Here is a 23457-nt window from a genome sequence, read left to right on the forward strand (position 1 = left end):
AATATAAGAAAAGAAAGGAAATTGTATGGTTTGGCTACTTAACCTTTTGAAGAAAAGCAATAATACGGGGTCTATATTTTTTGCTATACGATAATTTCGTTTGCTCCCACTAATAGTTTGATACACGTGGCAATGAATCTACAATTATTGACTTAATGGGGATACTTTGGAGATTGCATGGAAATTACTTGTTTTTTTTAATATGGAGTCCATTTTTTTTATTGCTTATTTTTTAATACGGGGTTCACTTTTTTTTTTTTTTTTTTTTGATATTATTTAATTTTTTTTAATATGGGGTTCACATTTATTTTTTTAGGTGAGTTGGAGGTGTACGACGATACCACCTCCAAACTCATGCTTCTATACAGTAGTAAAGTAATAGTAATATGTATAATTCTGGTACTCCGAGATATCCAGTTCCCTAGTATTAAAAAATGTAATTTTGGAGAGTGGTAGCTACTGCTAGAGTGGGCAACTTAAGCAAGTCTAAATAGGTTGAACATATGAGTTATTGTCAACTAGAGGTAGATGCATCCTTCTAGCACCGGATTCATGTGAACCCGGTAATTTCGACATGCAACATAAATTTGTGTGAAAATTCGTAACAATTACAACAAATTAATATATGGACCCATAATATTAAAAATACAATAGATTAAATATCAAAAATCTTAAAAGACTGAACACATAGAGTTTGAAAATCTAAATTCCCCTATGTACCCAGCCCTGCCCAAAGTTTATATAGGCAAAGATAGAATGGGCTGAAACAGCTAAACTATGGGTCATCCCGAACACCGACAACTTTACCCATTTTGTACAATTCCAAACTTACATTCCACGACTCTATTAATATAAGTCTTATAACATAACTAAAATGGTAATTTGAATGCATTATATGTGAGGCATCAAGACCAAATGAGCAAAACAATAAGCATTTTCATGGTGGATCTATTTGGCCTGCGGATTTTTGATAGGTTAACTTGTGCATAACTCAAATTAGCCCACAATCAAAAGTAACTCTAGCAAAACCCAATAAAACATGAGCGAGTCAAGCGGGCTACATGCATATGGGTTAATTTTGCCACCCATATAGGCCATAGCTACTACCATTATGTCATAGAGATTCAAGAAGAAACAACAAATACAGATAGTCACTTTGGTCATACAATTAGCTACATGAAACTTGGAGGTATCCAGTTCCATATACAAAAGATCTACATCGACTGTGTTAGACACTATACAGATTACAAGCTGGATAAACAAAATCTTCAAAATAATATATCTACTCAGCAACTGTGTGGAAACAATGATTTTAAAGAAAGGATAGAGAATCAATTGTCCTTTTGTGTTATGTACATTGTGAAGAAATATAGCAGATTAAAAGAAATCCATAGGGAGGTCCCAATCATCAGCGAGTTCTTTTATTTTCTTCCTTAACTTTTTTGCTGAAGATTTTTTACGACTTCTGCCATACGCGGGCTTAGCATGCGTGTTTCTTAAGTTGCTGTAATCTTGCGTTTCATCTGCAGAGTAAGCCATTTTCTGGGCATCCCAGAATCCCTGGCAAACGTCATTACGAGACGGTTAGAATAATAAATGATTGCTGCCATCAAGCAGCACTAAGTCCAACTGTGGCTCAACCACATGAATCTGTTTTCTCATTCAACCATGCTTAGAGTTATATCACTGTCATAACTCATAACACAAGTTACTCTTCTCCTTATTCTCTTTTTTTTTTTTTTTGGGCGGTGGGGGGTGGGAGTGGGGTGGTAAAGAACTCGTCATCCGACTTCTCGTGGTAAACCAAAAGTGCATACATCCATAAGCCAGCACAAATGGAGCTTTGAAGAAATATACCAAAAAGGAAATAATTACTCCTTTTTTTTTTTTTTTTTTTTTGAATTGGAAGGAAATAATTACTCCTTTAATATTGATTAGCAACATGAAGACTCTCAAGTACCTTTGTAAGTCTCTGTAGGCGTGAGGCTGCAGCTTCATGGACAACAATGGTATCAGATAAAACGTCGACCACATCCTCAACAAATAGACAATAGGTGCTCACCTGATATAAACCAAGTTCAAGTGTCAAGTACGCAACACACTACTTTAGCTAGAATGACAAATAAGAGGAGGTCCATAAGTAGCTGCAGTAAAAGATACTCCCACCGGATCAAAAGTCCACTTAGAGAAAATACTAACTCTCAGACAAAAATAAGTAATTTGACTAAACTGCCGCTAATTAAATAGGCATTGAGATTTGATCATATAGCACTTAATAGGGGCAAATCTGGAAAAAAAAAACAAGATCAATTCTTTCTTGATTTGATAAGTGGACACTTTTTTTGACTCAAGAAAAAAAGACTAAGTGGACACGTTTTTTGATCCAGAGGGAGTAATTCATTCGTATTAACCTACCAAACTGGATGGTATTATGGATATTCCTAAGCAATCAAGCTCAAGAGATTCTACTGCTCCTGAGTTAATATTGAAAGTATAGCCACGAATCTACAGAAAAAGAATATTTGTTTCAGATAAAGTAAACTAATCAAATTTATAGTATATGCAGATACTGGAAAAGTGAAGCAGAGAACCACCTTCCCAATGTTCCGTTGACGTGATGTTACGACGTTGTACCCTACCTGTAGAAGAGATATCAATAAAGCTGAACTGCTGAAGAAAGAAGCAAAGGCCGTACACCAAAAAATAAGAAAAAAGAGGGAAAAGAAGAGAGAAAACAATGAGAGGTGGCTATTCCATAAGCATGAAAGCACACTCTCAAATATTGACACAAAACCATGAAGATTTAAGGAGGCAGAAAAGCCGGGGAAAGATAAATAACCTAGTTGAATTCTTCATCATTGGGAACGAGCAAGAAGAATTGCATAGACTGGAATGTCATTCTTCCTAATATCATGCCCAGCGCCCTTTTGAAGCTATATGTTTTCTTTTTGATGCCCCCTCCTAAGGACACTCATATCGATATCGCCGACCAGCATGTGAGCCACTCATCCATTTTTCAGTTTATTCACAGAGAAAATATCATAGTGTACTTGGTCAGGCAGTATCCTTCATGCCATTGCCATTAGCCCGAAGAGGGATGTGTGAGGTGCTTCAATCTCAATTTATAGATTTCAACTAAATCTTTAAACTTCCCGGGATCAATTTTAGTCATCAGACTTAGACCAGGTCTAGGAACTTTCATTGGAAAAGGATAAATTCCACGAGTAAATAACCAAATTGGTCTCTACCATTAACGATCTATACTGATTTGGTTCTCAGAATTGTTTTTCTTCAGAAAATGTCCTCAATGTTCAAAATTACTTTTTAAACGGTCCTTCACTTTACCACCCTGAAATGTGATCAGTATGCACTTGATTTCATCGCTGGTAAAATCTTTTTTTTATCAGTACCGCTGGTAAAAGCTTTTTTCTATCAGTACCCCTAGTAAAAGCCTTTTTTTTTTTTTTTTTAATAATCAGTACCGCTGGTAAAAGCTCTACCAGCAGTGAAATCAAGGGTAATACTGATGAAAATTAAAAAAGAAACTAACCATTGATTTTTTATTTTTTTTGATGACAAGGGAACCCGCAGCCGCTACCCTGTGCGAGGGTAGATCCCGCTCCTGTGCAATAGCCCGCAAACCACACAAGAGAGATAAACCGCACTAGGCAAGGCCCGTGCAGCGAGCTCGACCCAGAAGGCAAATCCCGGACTATCGTAGGCTGGGAGTTTTGAACCTGAGACCTCCATTATGGAAGCTCCATGCTCAACCAACTGAGCCACCCTTGCGGGTAACCATTTATTTTTTCTTGTTATGACTTTAATTTGTTTGTTTCAAATATGTTCACATTTATCCAGAAATTGCCCTATACTCATTGAGATTTAGTTTGGGGGACAACAATGAATGTCAAACATAAACCAAGTGCTATTTACGTTTGTAAAGAAATTGCCCTGATTTCATCGCGGATGAGATTGGGGGTAAAAAATGAATGTCAAACATAAATCAACCATTCGATACTGTTATTTACAATTATAGCCTTCTTACCTTTTTGTTTCTTCTTGTTTTGTTTTATTCATATGATATAAAGCAAATTGAATACTAAAGATTAAGCTGGTAATTACCAATAGAGACCAATTTGGTAATTTTGCTCAACTCCAATTAGAAGTAAAAACCAATATTAAAAGCCCCAAAGGCAAATAAACTCAGTACTCTAGCTGTGTAAACTTGGCTATTAACAAAGTCCAAATATGCATCATTTTTGGTTCGATAACTACTGAACTCAGGTTTTCATAACATGGAATTATGGCACCCAAGGGCCAAGGGTGTGGCCTAGTGGTCAATGAAGTGGGTTCAGAACCATGGGGTGTTAGCTTCAATTCCCAGCGGAGGGAAAAAAACATTAGGTGGTTTCCTCCCACCTGTCCAAGCCTTGGAGGATAGAGTGACCAGGTACCTGCGCTGGTGGGAGGTCTCTTAAAATTAGTCGAGGAGCGCGCAAGCTGTCCCGGACACCACAGTTAAAAAGTAACATGGAATTATCATGATATCCCAATTGCATACTTTAGCAGTATATGGAAATATGCAATGAATATACATCATGATGTCCCAATTGCATACTTTAGCAGTATCTGTATGATGCCAAACAAGTTCAATGGAAAAGAGAATTCTAGTTCACGGACACAGTCTCTAAGTGGTTAACTGACCAGGAGCATGGAAAAACCTCTCCCAGGTACTCTGGGTATCAGTAATCCCCAAAGGAACCAACAAGAAGTGAGAGAGCATACCAATGTCTGCAATCCCACAAGCTTAAATTCATTTTCCATCACACTCTCATCCTCAACAAGTACAACATCTCCTACCTACAATGAACATTGAAAATACACAATTAATAGCATCATAATCCGAAAGCAATTACCAGGCAGATTAGTTCACTAACAGTCCACGATAGACGCAACAAACAAATTTTGGAATCAGAAAAAGGTTGAAATTTGAAAACCCCATAAAGCTACCCCTCTAAGCCAAATATACTAACGTGCATGATTTTTACCTCATTTGTAAAGAATTTCCTGAAGTTTTGATGAAGTGGAGGCTTTTAGGTTTTAAGTAGTACTCCCTCCGGTTCAAAAAAAGTGTCCACTTAGCCATTTGCACACCCCTTAAGAAAATAATAACTCCTAGGCAAAAGAGGTAATTTGACTAAACTACCTCTAATTAAATAGGTATTGTGATTTGGTCACTTAACACTTAATAAGGGCAAACCTGGAAAAATAAGGTTAATTCTTTCTTGATTTGGTAAGTGGATACTCTTTTTGAACCAAACAATAAAGGCTAAGTTGACACTCCTTTTAAACCGGAGAGAGTGTGTCTTAAAAGGAAAGTCTCTTAAGCTTCTTAAAGGTAATAATCCAAAAAAACATAAGCAGCATAAACTATCTTCAGACATGTGATATTGCTCGATTGGCCTTCCACATGTTGTCCAAGATTCCCACCCCTGCCCATATGGTAGTTCACACCGTGTCTCAGTCCCAGAGAGCATTCTGGAACAATCCTCAATCATTTTTTCTGTTCTTTTGAACTGGGCTTTATTTTGCAGAATCAGGATGTCCGAAAGACTTACGAATTTGAAAAATCAGCTACAAAAGGTGGTGTCCTGGAAGTGCAAACTCCGTTCTTTAAACAAGTCTAATAACGATGATGAGATTGTATTAGCAGTAGGTAAACCATATGCGATCCAACCTTGATATACTCTACAAATGTCAGATTGATTATCTAATACTACTATATTGTACAGTATCAGTTACTTACGAAACAATCTAAAAGGACTGTGTTTGATACAACCTTGAGATAGGAAAGTAGAAATTCGAAAGCTACAACTTTTACGTGCATGAGGTTACCTGTTTAACATTCTCCAGCATAAACTGTTCCACTTCACCAGAAAGTAAGTTTGGCCTCACTTCAACTAAGAAAACAATCCACTGTGGAAAAGGAAAATAATAAATAAATCAGAAGATAGCACTTGTTACTGAAAACAAAGCCTCTCAAAGAGCAAAAAAAGTAGAATTGAGTAAACAGACTTTTAATACTAAGAGGCCAGTTTATTACCAGTGTCCTAATCAGTTTAAGAAATCTGAGCAGAAAGGAACAAAAAAGGTTCAGAATGCACATATGGGTCATCTGGTTGCTGGTTAGAGTTATGTAGGGATTAGTTATTCATGTACTAGTAATTCCATAAAATAATACATAAATTTCCTCATAACTTATATAGTTATGCAGGTTTTCAATTTGCAAACCAAACACCGTACTAAGTGTGTTGAATTTTACAAAATACTACCAAACATGGTATATTACTTATGCAGGATTTAAGTAACGATCCCATAATGTTTTTCTTTAGCTGGAGAGACAGATTAATTAGCTATTACTACTATATTATAACGCTACGAAAGCCGCATAACTTTTCCTAGGTTGCTCAATAAACTTTAAATTACAGAACAGGAAAAGGCTTTAGAAATGTACAGAATTAATGTCCACCCAAAGCTGTGAAACAAAGCCCAAGCTGAGAGCAGATTGAATACTGATCACTTGCTTTGCAATCATATTAGACCTTTTCATCATTTGCTTCTTCCTCCTTACAATACCCTTTTCCAGCATTTCTTCTTCTCTACCTTTGTTATTGTTGAAATCAAGAAACCCAACCCCATTATCATCACTTGTAATTTCTTCTTGTTTTTCAATTCTTGGAGGTGAAATGACAGGAATTTCCTTTTCCAATTCTTTACCCATCTTATTATCAAATTCAAGAAACCCAATGCCACTATCATCATCAATTCCTTTTATGGGACTTGGAATATCAGTTTCTTGATCATCGAAAAAATTATAACCATTTGAACTGCTTGACTTGGGTAAGTTCCTTTTCGGGTTCCCAAAGTGTATCCTGTTAATAGCATGGATTGGTAGTGTTTTGTGGGTAAGTTTGAAGGCAAATGAAAAGCCAGTAGAAGAATGAGGAAAGAAGGTAAGAGAAAAACAATTGCACATAGCGATTAGAAGAGGGAAGTCTTAGGTTAGGCTAAAATCTGATCCACTAGTCAGTCATGCTTATTCTTTTCCCTGAGTTGTAGATGTGAGCTCGAGCTTCGAGTGAGCTTGTGAAAATTCTCGTTACCCTGCAGTCCGGTGTCTCTGACGTGTTCTCTAACAAATAGTAATCTAAAAAACAATTGTCTTACTCGAAATTTAAGAAATAAGAAAACTTTTAAAATATGTGATTCATCAAATTTAACTATTTGTGTGGTCGTAAATAATCTCATAAAATTCTCATAAAATTAAATTATTTTGAAATATAAAAATATGTTAATTTTTTGGGATAAATTAATAAAGAAATATTTATTTATTTTTTTGAGACGGAAGGAGTATTTCTTTAAGAAAAAAACAAAAGTACTCCTGAATTATTATTGAAAATAAAACAACTTCTTCTTTTTTGGTCCAAAAGATAAAAATATCATAGCTTTGTTATGAGGTATTTGGCATATTACGTTGATATCCATAACTCCTGAGAAGTTATTGACACTACTCCTTTGCATGATGTATAATTAACCATCCACTACTTCTCACCTTAAATTGGATTAACTCTCACACTCCCATAAACCTCCTCATGTTCTTCACCATAATGTTAAAGGTTAACTCCATATTCATCACACCTCAAGTGGATCTTTTGGAGTGAATAGGTTAAAAAAAATTTAAACTATCACCGTTTCGCGAGTTTCATACCTAAATATTGGTTGTCACAAAACCCTCCGGAACTACCATGAACTTATTGTGTTAGGTGAACTCATTTTAAAATTTTATTTCATTTTTCATGCGCTTCTCAGTATGTTATCTCAAATATTTTGCTACATATTTAATTGTGAATTTTTAAATTAATGGAAAATTATAGTTTAAGGAGGTAGCGAGAACCAGCGGCGGATCTAGGATTTGAATATGGCGGGTGCCACAATTTTCTTCAATGTGCATCTTGTTAGGAACGTGTATTTGGGCTGGGTCCATCTCTTTTTAGTTTATTCGGATCAACTTAATAGGTTTTTTTTAATTTACAAATATGAAAATTACATCTCAAAAATCAAGAAACGAACATAGTTAGTATCTTAAACTTAATAGGCTTTTTTTTTTATTTGCAAATATGAAAATTACATTTCAAAAATCAAGAAACGAACATAATTAGCATCTTAAACAAGGAATCAGATAAACTACAAGTTCTTGAAAATAAACCATAAATTTCATGTTTTTTCTAAGCAGTGCTTACGAAATTTTCATCACAATTTAAGCAGTAAAGTGATTTAAATTGAATTTAACAATTATAGAGTTGCATAAATTTTTATAATACACTCCATCCGTTCATTTTTATTTGTCCATTATACTAAAAATATATGTCCACTTTTACTTGTAAGTTATATAGTCTGAAAAACCAAGACATAATTTACCATTTAATACCTATTTTATCCTTATTATTAAGTGCTTCAATTCATTTCTCATTTTATTTATTACTTATTAAGAGTGTTCCAAGTCAAATATAGAAAAGAAAACATGGACAGAGGGAGTCATAAACAAAAGAAATTATATAAAAAAATTGAATTTTGATCTCAATCCAAAATTTCCATTGAGACCCAAGTTTTTCGATTTAAATACTCACAGATTTGAGATTAAGAGAAATGCTTAATTTAAGGGATTTTGAAGTTCTATTTGTGTATTCTCGCTAGAGATCACAGATAAAATAATAGAAAATAGGAAAGACAATATAAATAATAAAAAGATAAATAGAAAATTGGAAGTGCCGAAAAGGGAATTACTGGTACAAAGGAAGTAAAAAATGCAAAGAAAAATAGGAGTCGGAAAATGTTCAATATAAATTCAAACTTGTGTCTACTAGCCGTGGCACCTTTGTCTAATTTACGACTGGGGGTAGCAGGATCAAATATTTAACCTAATTTAAGAAAATTACAACATAAATATATTAAAAAAATTATTAATCGAGGAGTGCCACGCCACCCGCGGATCCGCCCCTGGCGAGAACACCCTACAATTTTAATATGAAAGTCAGGAAAATGATAGTCTTGGGTGTTTAAACCTAGTAACTCACAAACAAAACAATTCGGCTTTTTCTAGCAAATCATTCATTCTTTTTTCTATCAGCGAATATATAATGAGATAAGGGTAAAAAACACACCCAGCTATCACTTTTTTTTGAGTTTCATACCTAAATTATCAGAAGGTTGAGAAAACTACCTAAATTATCATTATCTAGTTTGCAAAACACACCTCAAATTATTCTTGAATGGCATGTGATCTACACTCTCTATTTTATATAAAAATGTTGTCAAGTATTGTCCACGTGGATAAATAATGTCACAATGGCACTAACATGGAAATTAAAAAAAACTATTTATTTTAAAAAAGAAACTGAAAAATAATAATTTTTGTAAAAAAATATCAAAAATTATAGAAAATAAAAAAAATAGTTTAAAAAAGTGGAAAATTTATTTTTTAAAAAAATAAATAAGAAAACTGATTATTTAGTTTTCACCTTCTTTTTTTCCCCAAAAAACTCAACTTTTCCATTTTTTAAATCATTTTTTTCTTATTTCTAAATTTTTTGATTTTTTTTACAAAAAATATTATTTTATTCATATTTTTTAAAAAAAGGTTGATTTTTTAAAAAAATAATGCAGTTTTAAAAAAAAAAAATTACAGTTTTTTTAATACAAAAATATTATTTTTTTAATTTTCATATGTAGGTGCCACCATAGCATTAATTATAACATGAAGATAATATTTTTGAAAAAATTTCAGCTTCACTTGCCTTTTGGAGAGTGAGTTCACACATTTAGTTCAGATGTGTTTTACAAATTAGATAGTGATAGTTTAAGTAATTTTCTCAACTTTATGGTGTGTTTTTGACCCGTATCTCAATATATAATAATGCAAGAAAACATTTGGCGCTTAAAAAAGAAAAATCAAATATTTGGCTAGAGATAGCATTGTTGTTTCGTCATGCTCCACACATCCATGACCAAAAAGATAAACCAACGATCACCACGTGGACAAAATGCTACCTCTGCTGACACACTAACACTGAAAAAGGACACACAACACACTTCCCATAAAACAACAACCTTTGCTTAAGCAAAAACGCTCATCAATGGCATCTCTATTTTCCCCTACAACTTTCCATCAAGACCCTAACCTTATTTGTTTCTCACCCCTAAGACCTATTTCAAAAAGTTACTATTTTTGGTCTTGCACTAACCATTCCAAAAAACACAACAATACCATTACTTGCAGTTCTTTTGTTGATGAAATTTCAGTTAGTTTAGACAATTCTTTGTCTCAATTCCCTGTTTTTCAATCTGGGGTTGCTCAATTTCAAGAATTACCTCAAGAACAGAAATATGGCTTGTTAGTTTTTGCTGGTCTTACTTGGATTTACTTGACTGCTAGACCTGGTGTTTTAGTTGGTGCTATTGATGCTTATATTTTGGCGCCTATACAAGTGGGGTTGGATAGTTTAAGTGGGAAAAGGAGTTTTAAAATGAAAGATTTTTTGATTGGGGATAGGTTGGGTGAGGGTTCATTTGGGATTGTTTATTCTGGTGTTATTGTTCCTAAGAATGTTAATTTGGATGAAAATGTGAGGAAAAGAGGATCATCTGTAAAATCAGTTATTACAGATTCAAGATTCAAGGAAAAGGTCATTCTTAAACAGGTAATGGGATGATTTATCCTTAAAAGTTCATCATTTATGAGCAATGTGTAACTGGTTTGGCTGCATATGTTGTATCACTTGTATGCTTTTGAATTATCATCCTTAAGCTCAAATTGTGAAGCAGCCAAAATTTATTTCTTAAATATTCCCTCTGTTTCATTTGATAGTAGGTTTTTGATTGAACACGAAGTTTGAGAAAGAAAGACTCTTGTTAGCACATATCAAAGTACATTTAGAACTTGTGATTTTAAACATATTACGGCATTTTTATAGCTACAAGAGCATGTCGTTAATAGTAAAACCAGAAGAGTAAAGTAAAGAGTTTTCAAGTATAAAAATGTGTCATCCTTTTGGAAAGGATGAAAAAGAAAAGTGTCATATAAAAAGGAAAGGAGGAAGTAGCCTAACCTTAAGCTTATTAAGGTATTATATTTTTAGTTCTTCTATAAATGTTTTAGACTTGATTATGATTATGTCTTTCACATCCCATGATCTGGATTATTTCCTTCCATAAGTCTTTATTAGATTATTCTGTCTTCTATATCCTTTTAATCTGTATGGCATCTTCAGGTCCTTTTGTTTGTCTCAACTATATAGTTATGTTTGACCCCCATTTCATCATTCCATTCTTGAACTACTTCTCTCTTGCATTTGCTTTCTATTACGCATCTTAGTGTTCTTCCTTCCCTAGTTACCATTTAGTTAGTTTTTTTTTTCCACTCAATTTGTAGGTAAAGATTGGAGTTCAAGGTGCTGCGGAATGTGGTGAGTTTGAAGAATGGTTCAATTATAGGCTATCAAGAGCTGCTCCTGAGACATGTGCGGAGTTTCTTGGTAGCTTTGTTGCTGAAAAAACTAACTCACGATATACTAAGGGTGAGAAATGGCTTGTCTGGAAATTTGAGGTAATTATGCCATTTAAAGTACTTTTCAACTGAAATTCCTTTTCTCTGTAACTATTCATGACTTTTTGTGTCTTAAAAGTCTACCTACATTTTACTAACTGCCTTAGTATGTTGTTCGAAATTTTCTCTGAGTAAATTTTATGACTAGCCATATTTATGTTTGGTCAAGTTGCATAAAATCTTGTAAGATGGCAGCTGCATCCATAATGTAGGAACTTTATGTGACAGGGAAATCGGGACCTAGGTGATTACATGAAGGATCGCGACTTCCCCTTGAACATAGAATCTGTCATGTTTGGTCGAGTCTTAGAAGGATTGGAGTCAATTAAAAGGAATGCACTAATCATCAAACAAATCATGCGTCAGATTATTACTTCCCTTAAGAAAATCCATGACACAGGTATAGTCCATAGAGATGTAAAGCCATCCAACTTAGTGGTCACGAAAAAGGGACAAATCAAGCTGATAGATTTTGGGGCAGCAACTGATCTTCGAATTGGAAAAAATTATGTGCCTGACAAGGGGCTACTTGATCCTGATTATTGTCCACCCGAACTCTATGTAATGCCAGAAGAAACTCCAAAACCACCACCAGAGCCAGTTGCTGCACTTCTTTCCCCAGTTTTATGGAAGGTATCCTTCTAATACATCGATTTATATTGCTTGTCACCCTTCTTCGTTGTTAAGGACACCAAAAAGGAAAAAAGAAAGACTAAGGGTGTGTTTGTCATGAAGGAAAGTGTTTTTCAATTTTCCCATGTTTGGCTTGTCAAATATTTTGGAGGACATTTCTATAGGAAAACAAGTTCCATTAAAATGAGGAAAATGATTTCCCTAGTGGAAGTAGGTAAAACAAGTTTCAAAAGTGATATTCCACTCTTCCCCATCCTCCAACAAGCCCCATCCCCTAGCCCCCACACCACCCCCACATCCCTACCCTCCATCCCACCCCACTTGTTTGCCTAGATTATATACACAAATGCTTTTGCGATAATATATTTTGCTTACTAACCAAACGCCAAATAATATGTAAGAAAATAACTTATTTTCCGAGAAATGTTTTTCCAGGAAAACATTTTCCTTCATATTAAACTCACCCTGAAGCATGTATACGACACTTGATTTAGTTTTTCGGAAAGAAATTTGATCATGATGGTATTGCAGAATTCATGTTTTATATTTCTAGCTGGAAAACTTTTGGTATTGCAGCTAAACAGTCCCGATCTCTTTGACACGTATTCTGCTGGAATAGTGCTTATGCAAATGGCAGTACCGAGCTTAAGGTCTACAGCAGGCTTAAAGAACTTCAATTTGGAAGTAAAGGCAGTTGGATATGACTTGAATAAATGGAGAGAAAGGACTAGGACGAGACCTGATCTCAGTATTCTTGATCTCGACTCTGGTAGAGGGTGGGATTTGGCTACGAAACTTATTTCAGAGAGAGGTGGGCGTTTATCTGCTGCTGCGGCTCTTAGACATCCTTATTTCCTTCTAGGCGGTGACCAAGCTGCTGCAGTTCTCTCAAAACTTAGCTTCTCAAAATAGGAGCACAATTTGATGATGCAAGTACGACATGTTTTGGTGCTTGATACTCGTTTTGGGATGGCTTCATTTTCTGATTAGCAGCTGCAGTAGAGTCATGCATGAAGTGGTTTCAAAGCCGAAAATAAGGAGAAGGTGCTAACAGGGAAAAATGACCTGCTATGCTTTAGCTCTCTCTGCTGGATGGCATTATGGCCAAAGTATTTAAAAGATCCAGAAAGGAATACATAGTTTGCTCTTATTGATAAGGTAAAGAATAACAGAAAATCATACTACACTTTGTTGAGGGGCAAGAAGAATTTTTCAGCTTGTAGCAATCAAGTTCTTTTTCCCTGCACGACGAGCGGGATCAGTAAGAAATGTATAAAATAAACCAGGTATTAAAATCAACATATGCAGAGCTGCAAGCAATTATACTTGTCTCTTGTTCATTATCTTTTTAAACAAATGACACGGCCAGTAATTCGTTGGCAGAATTGTATATGAGTTCTTGCGTGTATTTCTTATACAGTTATTTTTGTTTTTAGGCTTTTGCAGTTCTTGTGCAGCCATTTTCTTGCTAGACGTAAGAATATTTGTTTTGGCCATATTTCACCATTATAATAGATTGAACCTTGTATACAACTATTAATCCAATTGAGCACATACTGCTAGTTAGGTTTGGGCTGTTGAGCCCGAGTCAAGTTCGATTATTCATGCACCAAAGTAAAGAGTAACAAAATTAGAAGACAGTTAAATTTGAATTCTCTTACGTTAGTGATTAAGCAAACCACAATACAAAAAGGGTTATCAGATTAAAAGAAGACAAGAGGACTCCTGCTAAGTTGATAAACATTAGTATATTAAATTTGGCTTAAGTATAAATACGAAAAAAATAAATTCATATCAGATAGATTGATTAAAAATTATTAGAATTATGTGAATTAGTAGTTCAAAAATTAAGGTTGAATGTTGTTTAGTTAAATATATAATACTCCCTCCGGATCTAAAAAGAGTCCACTTAGCCATTTACACACTCCTTAAGAAAATAGTAACTCTTAGATAAATATAGGTAATTTGACTAAACTATCCCTAATTAAATAGACAATGGGATTTGATCATATAACACTTAATAGGGGCAAATCTGAAAAAACAGGGTTTATTTCTTAATTTGATAAGTGAACACTTTTTTTGATTCGGAGGGAGTATAAAATATTAGAATTTATGCTTGAATTATATGTCAAATAGTTATCTCTTTCTCTAAGAAAATGACACTTTTCTATATTTACAAATTATTTAACTTGAAACTTTCTATTTTATCTTTAATGAAACAATTATAATTACACAAATGTCTATACATTATTTTCTATCACAAATTGCACTAAAATTCTTTCTTTCGTAATCTTCGTGCTTGATCAAACACACTCATCAAAATTAAGACGAAGGGAGTACCAAATATACCTGATTTTTTGTTGTTATAATCATGAGTATAGTATTATTATTGCTTCAAATCACTATCCCATTGGTAAATAAATCTTATGATACTCCAGTCTGGTGCATGAATACTAGCGGCTACCCTCACAATTAACTCTTACTACCAGCTGAATTATGATCACCTAAATCTGAACAAAGAAATCTCTTGGATATGGAATTTACTTACGCAAAAGTGTATATAAGTGAGTTTTGGGGTAAAGTATGTACTTTTATGTGACCTAAATAGAAAAGTGACTTTTGTGTGATAAATTTTAAAGTTGGATGACTTTTATGTGATAAAATATAAAAAAGTGCTAATTTTAATATGATAGACTCAAAGTTGGATGCACTTTTGAATTATGCTCTACTAAATTCTTAGTTTAGATTTGTCTAAATTGTCTTGATTTGCAACCATAAAACAATACTACTGGATAGCAAAAAATATGAGTCTTATGATTACAAATTGGAGTTCCGGCTTGATTTATTTTAGAGGAGATATATGAGTACAGTTGAATGACTTTATTGTACCGAAAAATACAAAAATTACTTTACTGAATAATTTGACCATCCAAAAAATTAACTTAAGACAAAAAAGAAAAAAATTATACGAGCTTACGGCATTAGTTTGGTCTCTCTGCTTTCTATGTTGGATCATCATCATAATACTCTGCCTTAGAATCAAAGAAATCAGTGTCTCTGCTTTTCCTATATAATAATGGTAAAATGTCCAGGCAGACAGTCACTTTAATTCATACGTTATTACTATTATTATTATTATTATTATTATTATTATTATTATTATTATTATTATTATTATTCAGTATTAATTGTCTCATGACAGAGCAAAAACGATGATAATGATGATGAGGACGAAAATGATTTTCCAGGAGGTAGTAGTGCGGTTAGCTGTGTGTTAGATTGGCTTCTAAGATAAGTTAAAATCATTAAAAAGCCAAATAGTCCTAATGAGCCTTCCCCCACCCACTCACATATATTTCAAGTGTGGCAATCATACTTGGTTAGGCTTAGCCACTATAAGTGACCAAATGTATCAAAATCAAAATTACCATTTCTTGATCTGAAGCAATTTTTTTAACCATGTCAGCCGTCCGGCTGTTACTATGCTATCTCATTCTCACTTCTGGCATTCATTTAACATACTCTGTCACAGACCCCAAAGATGGTAACAAGTCAACCTTTTTCTCATTAACAAAATTTACTGTGTGATTTGGTTAATGTGCCTAGGCGTTTTATTTGGTTAAGCAAGTTTTAGAGCGTGTTTGGACATGAGTTTTTTTTTTTCAAAAAAATATTTTCAAAATATTGTTTCGTGTACATTAGAATGATTTTCTAGTTAGTTTCTGACGATGAATTTTTAAGTTAAATTTTGACCAGTTTTTCAAGTAATTTTATTTTCCACTCACAAATTTTCAACTTTTTTTTCAAGTGAAATAAATGTTAAGACACAAATACAACGTTTCAACTTCAAATACTGCAAAATTTTCTTCTTGTAGTCCATGTTCTACTGTAAATAAAGATGTAATAGTTCTATCATGAACAAGATCAAACTTGGTTGATTGCAGCAGAAGCAAATTCAGGATTTTAAGAGATGGGTTCACCATTACAGGCTGCTTAGAAATTTTAAAAATAAAAAATGACGCAAAAGTACATTTAGTTAGGTTCAATCCCATAACCTTAAGGAATTAAACCTAGCACTTAACCAGTGCTCCACCGAGACTTGCTTGACCATGTGTTCCTTAAGTTAATATTAGATATATTTTAAGGATTATATACATAATATACCGAGTTTAGTCGGGTGATCATGTATTCACGTGATCCATTTTTAACCATAAATTCCCTACTGTCATTGCAGTTACAGTACTTCAATCACTGAAAGACCAGTGGCAAAATACACCACCTAGTTGGCAGAAATCAGATGATCCTTGTGGAACATCCTGGGAAGGTGTGACCTGCAACAACTCGAGGGTAACTGCATTGTGAGTATGCTCGTTTACTTTCTAGCTATCTGGGAATTATAATGTAGGAATTGTTTATGAGACTAATAATAATTTTGTGATTGTTATCGATGAATATAGTACATGAGTTAGTATGTAGGATTGCCTAATTTAAGGGCATTTCTGTATTAGATACTCTTATCCACGTATTGCTAGTACATGTATTCTTGTCCTATAACTATTCGTATAAAGTATTATATAGATTCTCGTATAAGTTATACAACGTTTAGTTTCCAGTATTAAACTCCGCATAATTTGTGCAGGAGTTTAATACCGGAAACAAAACATTGTATTAGTTATATGGAAATTATATTAGTTATACAAGATTTTACATTCAAAACCAAATGTTGTATGAGGAACGTGAAATTCTATACAAAAAAATTAAGTTGTTTACACTTCAACCCAAACGACCCCTTAGTCTTCGAAATTGTTGTTTCACCAGCAAAGCACTTGTTAATCATTGGCTGTATTTATTGTTTCTTTCAGGGGATTATCGACAATGGGATTGAAAGGAAAATTAAGCGGTGACATTGGGGGGCTTACTGAATTAATTTCCTTGTGAGTTGGTTTTTACTTATCATTAAATCCAATAAACTTCTGTTGAATATTAGCAATAGCTTGTATTTGCCACCATAATTTGTTCACTTCAATTGCTAAACTTGTATTGCAGAGACTTGTCGTTCAATCGAGGACTTACAGGTTCCCTCTCTCCGCGGATAGGAGATCTGCAGAAACTAAACATATTGTAAGATCATCAAAATTTGATCGTCTTGATTGTATAAATAGTGTATACCCTTTACGTACACAAATTTGACAGTTATTACATTTTCGTCATAGAATCGATCTTTTTGTCTTCTTTGTAATTTGCATCATGATATAGTCGAAACTCTTTATTACATATACCTAAATGTCTCTATTTACGTTTCAGAATCCTTGCTGGCTGTAGCTTCAGTGGCAGTTTACCGAAGGAATTGGGAAAACTTGCTGAGTTATCTTTCTTGTAAGAATTCCACAGCCATATTGTCTTATGATTGTTTTAGGTGTATCATCAATTCATTTAGTTCCATGTCATTTTTTTTGGCAGAGCACTTAACTCAAATAATTTCACCGGTGAGATTCCACCAACTATTGGCAATCTGTCAAAACTCTACTGGCTTGATCTAGCAGATAACCAGTTAACAGGACCAATTCCTGTTTCAACCTCCTCAAGTCCGGGTTTGGACCTTTTGAAAAAGGCAAAACACTTGTGAGTAATTTTTTTCTATTCGAATTATACGCTGTACTTAAGATAGGATATATACCTCTTAAGGTCTGACTTCTATGTTATGTCATATCGCAGCCATTTTAATAAAAATCAACTTTCAGGCTCTATTCCGGACATTCTTTTTAGTGGTGACATGGTGCTAATACATGTGTAAGTCAAGAAACTAAAGAGCGATTCACGTTATTCTTCTTGGCCTCCTTCTCACTCTTTACTTGTGAAATGGCAGACTGTTTGATGGAAATCAACTAATCGGGAGCATTCCGTTTACACTAGGATATGTTCAGACACTTGAGGTTCTGTGAGTAGAATCGACCATCTTAGTTAACCTTTCATATTACTTCACCTTTTTATTTTGGATTATATGCTAGAACTATTTTTATCTTTAATTGGTACTCATGTGACCTCACATATACAGTCGGCTCGATAGAAATGCCTTAAACGGCAGTGTCCCATCAAACCTTAACAATCTCACAAGTGTTGTAGAGTTGTAAGTATATTTTTCCCCATCATTGCTCATTCAATTGTCTACTTGAAATTTATAATTTGTAGATTGAAGTAGTGCTTTTGTGCTCTTATTTCTGATTTTAGGAATTTAGCTCAAAATGAACTGTCTGGCCCACTACCGGATTTAAGTGGAATGAATTCCCTTAACTATCTGTAAGGAAAATATCCACAATCCTAACTTACCAAGTTGTTTCTCGATGATAAAGTGATATATCATATTTTTCCTTCCAGGGACTTGAGCAATAATTCCTTCCATAGATCGGAGGCGCCAGAATGGTTCTCGACATTACAGTCTCTAACCACTCTGTGAGTAATAATCAGTTATGGATGCAATTTATGAATTTCCAAAACAATATTACAAATCTAAGTAGGAAGAATTATGCTCAGAGTCATTGAGTATGGCTCACTCCACGGATCAGTGCCTCAGAAACTTTTCGCTTTACCTCAATTACAACAAGTGTGAGTATTGTGAATTTATCTGAATATTCCATGTATATTACGCGCAATTAAGAGGTTGGAATGATCTTAATAACTTATGCAGGAAGCTGAGGAACAACGAGTTTAATGACACGTTGAACATGGGTGGCATCAGTGGCAGGCAACTCACACTTGTTGATTTACAGAATAACGAGATTTCCTCGATAACGCTTGGCTCTGGATACAAGAATATATTGATGTGAGATAGCTCATGACTCTTTTTTGCCTATTAGATTATGGGATTTTTTCTTTTTTCTCCCGTTGCCAAAATTAATTACGGCCGCTAGCCAAATTATACAAAACCTATACATTGTCTATGTATATAATATGTATATCATAAGTATATTATAAGTGTGTTTATATATGCTACATGTATATTTTATGTATATTTATACTTGATATACAAAACATATACATTTTCGGGCTATTATTTTTTAGAGCGGTCCAAAAATGTGATTATTCCTTCTTTTTTTCTCCCTGATTGTGTTGTGGTTGTGCGCAGACTGATCGGAAACCCCGTCTGTGACACGGCCCTTGGAAACACGAATTACTGCCAGCTTCAGCAGCAATCTGCAAAACCTTATTCTACCAGCCTAGCTAACTGTGGGAGCAAATCATGTCCGGCAGATCAAAAAGTTAGCCCACAAAGTTGTGATTGTGCTTACCCGTACGAGGGAACGTTCTACTTTAGAGGACCCTCTTTTAGGGAGTTGTCCAATGCTAATACTTTCCATTCACTCGAAATGAGCCTGTGGGTGAAATTAGACCTCACGCCCGGTTCAGTTTCTCTGCAGAACCCCTTCTTCAACATTGATGATTATCTTCAGGTGCAGTTAGAACTATTTCCACCAACAGGAAAGTTTTTCAATAGGTCAGAGGTTGAGCGGATTGGATTCAAATTGAGTAACCAAACGTATAAGCCGCCTCCTGAGTTTGGACCTTACTATTTTATAGCATCTCCTTACACTTTCCAAGGTATAGTCACTGAGGTTTTTACAACTGTTAACTTCGAGTCCAATACTAACTTAAACTATTACTGTGTTAGCCGAACGTGGAGAAGCTTCTCTTAGCTCAAGACAAGTTATTGGAATAGCTATTGGGTGTACCTTCCTGGTCCTCTTGCTTTTTGGTCTTGCTATATACGCTATTCAGCAAAAGAAAATTGCTGAAAGAGCTATTGGATTGAGTAGACCATTTGGTAATGTCATTTTCTACCGAAAAAAAAAAAGAAAAGATGAGTTATAAATATATATATATGCATTCAAACCTCTCTATAACGGTCGTCCTCTATAATAACATTTCACTATAACGTCCAAGTTTTCTTTGGAACTAATTTCTCATAATATGTTATATTACGTGTTCTCTATAGCCAAAAGAAAATATCAGAGCAAACAATGCCTTTATAGAGAGGTTTTACTGTATGTCCAGAATGCAAGTAGGGTTGAACTAAGTGGTCTGATTACTTTGACTTTCTCTGTCCAGCATCGTGGGCTCCAAGTGGCAACGACAGTGAAAGTGCACCACAACTGAAGGGAGCGAGATGGTTTTCTTATGACGAACTCAAGAAATGCACGAGTAACTTTTCAGAGAGAAATGAGATTGGTTCTGGTGGCTATGGGAAGGTTCGCTACCAAAATCCAATGTAAATGCAAAATAAAGGGATAAACTCTTGCTTAGCTACTTTTCTTATTTGCTTGTGTTCTGTTGCATAGGTCTACAGAGGAATGCTCGTGAATGGGCAATTAATTGCTATCAAAAGGGCTCAACATGGATCTATGCAAGGTGGACTAGAGTTCAAGACCGAAATTGAGTTGCTTTCAAGGGTTCATCACAAAAACCTAGTTGGTCTGGTTGGATTCTGTTTTGAGCAAGGTGAACAAGTACTGGTATATGAGTATATGCCAAATGGTTCGCTCAGGGAGAATTTGTCAGGTAAGTTACATCTCCTATTCATTTAAGATTACTTCTGATTGATAGTTCGAAATTCAAATTAACCATCTCCAAGTACAATCTAATTCAAAAAAAGTTGTAACGTTTCCGTTTGGCTGTAGAAATTAATTTCCACGATGTTCTACAGGGAAAACAGGCATTAATCTAGATTGGAAGAGGAGACTCCGTGTTGCGCTTGGTTCAGCAAGAGGATTAGCTTATCTGCATGAGCTTGCAAATCCTCCTATAATTCACAGAGATGTGAAATCGACTAATATTTTGTTGGATCAGAATTTAACAGCAAAGGTCGCGGATTTTGGCTTGTCCAAACTCGTGTCAGATAGCTCAAAGGGTCATGTTTCCACTCAAGTTAAAGGCACATTGGTCAGTACCACAACCTTCTTAATTCTTGATCCTGCATATCTGTATCCAAAAAAGTAATTTCACAAGCTACTATAGGTAAAAGAAAGAGAGATAGAAATAACAAGATTTCTTGTTTTAGGAACACATCCATCAGAGAATACTAATTCTGTATTGAAAAACATTGTACTCCACGTGCCTTGCAGCTTATAGCTCCATGATAATGTGTTCTATTAAGATGATTTTGTTACTATTACTTGTTTGTTAGTTTACTTCTTAAAATGTCGACACCGTTTATACAAAATTCTGCTTACGCCACTGGCTCCATCTTTACCTTTATTCATTATGTTCAGAACCAAGATAGCGAGTTTGAATTCATATAAACTATAGTGACAATAAATGTTACTATCTATTCTAAGATTGTATTCCCTAAAGCAAGGTCTTTATTTTCTCAGAATATTTCCTTTTCATTTTACTTGGTTTTGGGTACCACACCCATCACAACTTATGCTTTCAGACTCTTCATACATGTGCAAAACAATTCTGCAACAAACTTTTCAGAAATCTTCTTGCTCCTCAAAATTTCTATTGTATGCATATGTGTTGCTTTTGGCCTTTTGGCACATGAAGCATGATACGCTTGTTTCCTTAGAAGTGTTTCACATGGTATATTTATCTTTTATATTTAAGGCCTGATAACATTGCAGGGTTATCTAGATCCTGAATACTACATGACTCAACAATTAACTGAGAAAAGCGATGTGTATAGCTTTGGTGTTGTAATGCTGGAACTCATAACTGCAAAACAACCAATAGAGAAGGGGAAATACGTTGTTCGAGAGATGAGAACAGCAATTAATAAGAACGAGGAGGAGCACTATGGCTTGAGCAATATGATCGATCCAGTCATTAGAAGCACGCCGAATCTAATTGGCTTTACAAGGTTTGTGGATTTGGCAATGCAATGTGTTGAAGAGGCTGCTGCTGATCGTCCAACGATGAGTGAAGTGGTAAAAATGCTTGAAAGTGTTCTTCAAAATGATGGTCTGGAGACTAATTCTACGTCTGCATCATCATCGATAACTGATTTTGGGACAGCAATAGCTGCTTCTAGACATCCTTATAATAAGGATGCTCTACAGAGAAAAGAAATGAATGATACTCATGCTTTTGATTACAGTGGTGGATACACTCTTCCAACAAATGTGGAACCAAAATAGGGACAACCAAAAACAGAACTTGTCTCTGCTAGCTCCCATTCTTTAATTTATTTTTCTCTAAAGTAAAGTTTTGGAAAATTGGTGAAAGGGATAAGAGAATTTAGTTGTTGCATTGTCCCTATATTGGCTAGTTTTCGTGAAACAATCACGTATATTATCAAGATCGGAGTTCAGATTTTCTACCACCAATGCTTACAATCTAGTAGTAACAGTGAGAGTCTCTTGTACAAATTAAATGTGAGTTTGATTTTTTACTGTCCTTCTCATTCCCTGATCCTCCAATGTAATACAAAAAAATTAAAAGGAAAAAAAGATCATATTTCTAGCTTTGAGAAGTAAAATGTGCATGACCATGGTATGATTTTATGTGTCAATATTTCATTTTCTAATCAATTTGGGTTGCTATATATACTGGTCATATAGACTTCATGTAAGTAGTTTAAAATCTTCACAAATATGGAAAGGGAATGAATGAAAGAGAGTAAAAATAACATAGTATTCCCTAACGAATTGTTTCAACTTGCAAATCTTCATTTTTCGCGAACTTCTTTTTTTGTCCAAGTGAAGTTCATGTCTGAACACAGCATTCAATTTCCAAACACCTGTTTTGTTGGTATAGCACACATGGTATAAAAGAACGCACTTACATGATATTGAACTCATAAAAATCAAACAAACAAATAAACCAGAATCAAGTACAAGTACTTATTTTGTTGGTATAGCACATGTGGGGCTGTTTACGCAAATGTCCTTTTTCGGGCCTTCATTTAGATTGTGTCCCTATTTCTAAAAGTTATGTAAATATAGCCCTCGGTAATTACTCTTCCAGACAATGTTAGACTCAGATCTATGTTTGCTCGATATATTTCTCAACCTTACAGATAAAACATTAGACCGAACATTTGCAATAACTTACAAATTTTAGACCGTGGTCTGGTGTTTTCCATAAGATGTTTAGTTTGTTTAAAAGGGATCTTTAGACTATTTTCTAAAAGGTCCATAAGTCGCGAACGAAACAAAAAGAAAGTCATT

At 34.5% G+C, this 23457-nt stretch overlaps 3 protein-coding genes across 4 annotated transcripts; 2 read left to right on the top strand and 1 right to left on the bottom strand.

Moving 5' to 3' along the window:
* Positions 1–1129: 1129 nt before the first annotated feature.
* LOC132606952 (uncharacterized) lies at positions 1130–7213 on the bottom strand. Of its 2 annotated transcripts, XM_060320674.1 has the most exons (7): positions 6515–7211; positions 5896–5976; positions 4786–4860; positions 2595–2639; positions 2416–2505; positions 1961–2062; positions 1130–1560 (listed from the first exon to the last, which is right to left on the bottom strand). In XM_060320674.1, the coding sequence occupies exons 1-7, from the start codon at positions 7034–7036 to the stop codon at positions 1378–1380; spliced, it is 1098 nt and encodes a 365-aa protein (XP_060176657.1). In that variant the 5' UTR covers positions 7037–7211; the 3' UTR covers positions 1130–1377. The 2 variants fall into 2 exon arrangements, with proteins under 2 accessions (XP_060176657.1, XP_060176659.1); XM_060320676.1 differs by lacking the exon at positions 2416–2505 and having other exon boundaries at positions 6515–7213.
* A 2919-nt stretch (positions 7214–10132) lies between these two features.
* On the top strand, positions 10133–13751 carry LOC132606954 (serine/threonine-protein kinase STN8, chloroplastic). Its single transcript, XM_060320678.1, has 4 exons — positions 10133–10757; positions 11489–11662; positions 11891–12295; positions 12872–13751. The coding sequence occupies exons 1-4, from the start codon at positions 10194–10196 to the stop codon at positions 13205–13207; spliced, it is 1479 nt and encodes a 492-aa protein (XP_060176661.1). The 5' UTR covers positions 10133–10193; the 3' UTR covers positions 13208–13751.
* Positions 13752–15675: 1924 nt separating this feature from the next.
* LOC132606953 (leucine-rich repeat receptor protein kinase HPCA1) lies at positions 15676–22766 on the top strand. The gene is made up of 19 exons (XM_060320677.1): positions 15676–15839; positions 16530–16653; positions 17158–17229; positions 17342–17416; positions 17600–17671; positions 17756–17917; positions 18011–18085; positions 18162–18233; positions 18351–18422; positions 18524–18592; positions 18671–18745; positions 18827–18898; positions 18981–19115; positions 19419–19891; positions 19962–20114; positions 20399–20538; positions 20629–20848; positions 20994–21229; positions 21913–22766. The coding sequence occupies exons 1-19, from the start codon at positions 15755–15757 to the stop codon at positions 22423–22425; spliced, it is 2895 nt and encodes a 964-aa protein (XP_060176660.1). The 5' UTR covers positions 15676–15754; the 3' UTR covers positions 22426–22766.
* The last annotated feature ends 691 nt before the right edge of the window (positions 22767–23457 follow it).

The sequence above is a fragment of the Lycium barbarum genome, chromosome 8, assembly GCF_019175385.1.
Source record: "Lycium barbarum isolate Lr01 chromosome 8, ASM1917538v2, whole genome shotgun sequence".
Taxonomy (NCBI): Eukaryota; Viridiplantae; Streptophyta; class Magnoliopsida; order Solanales; family Solanaceae; genus Lycium; species Lycium barbarum.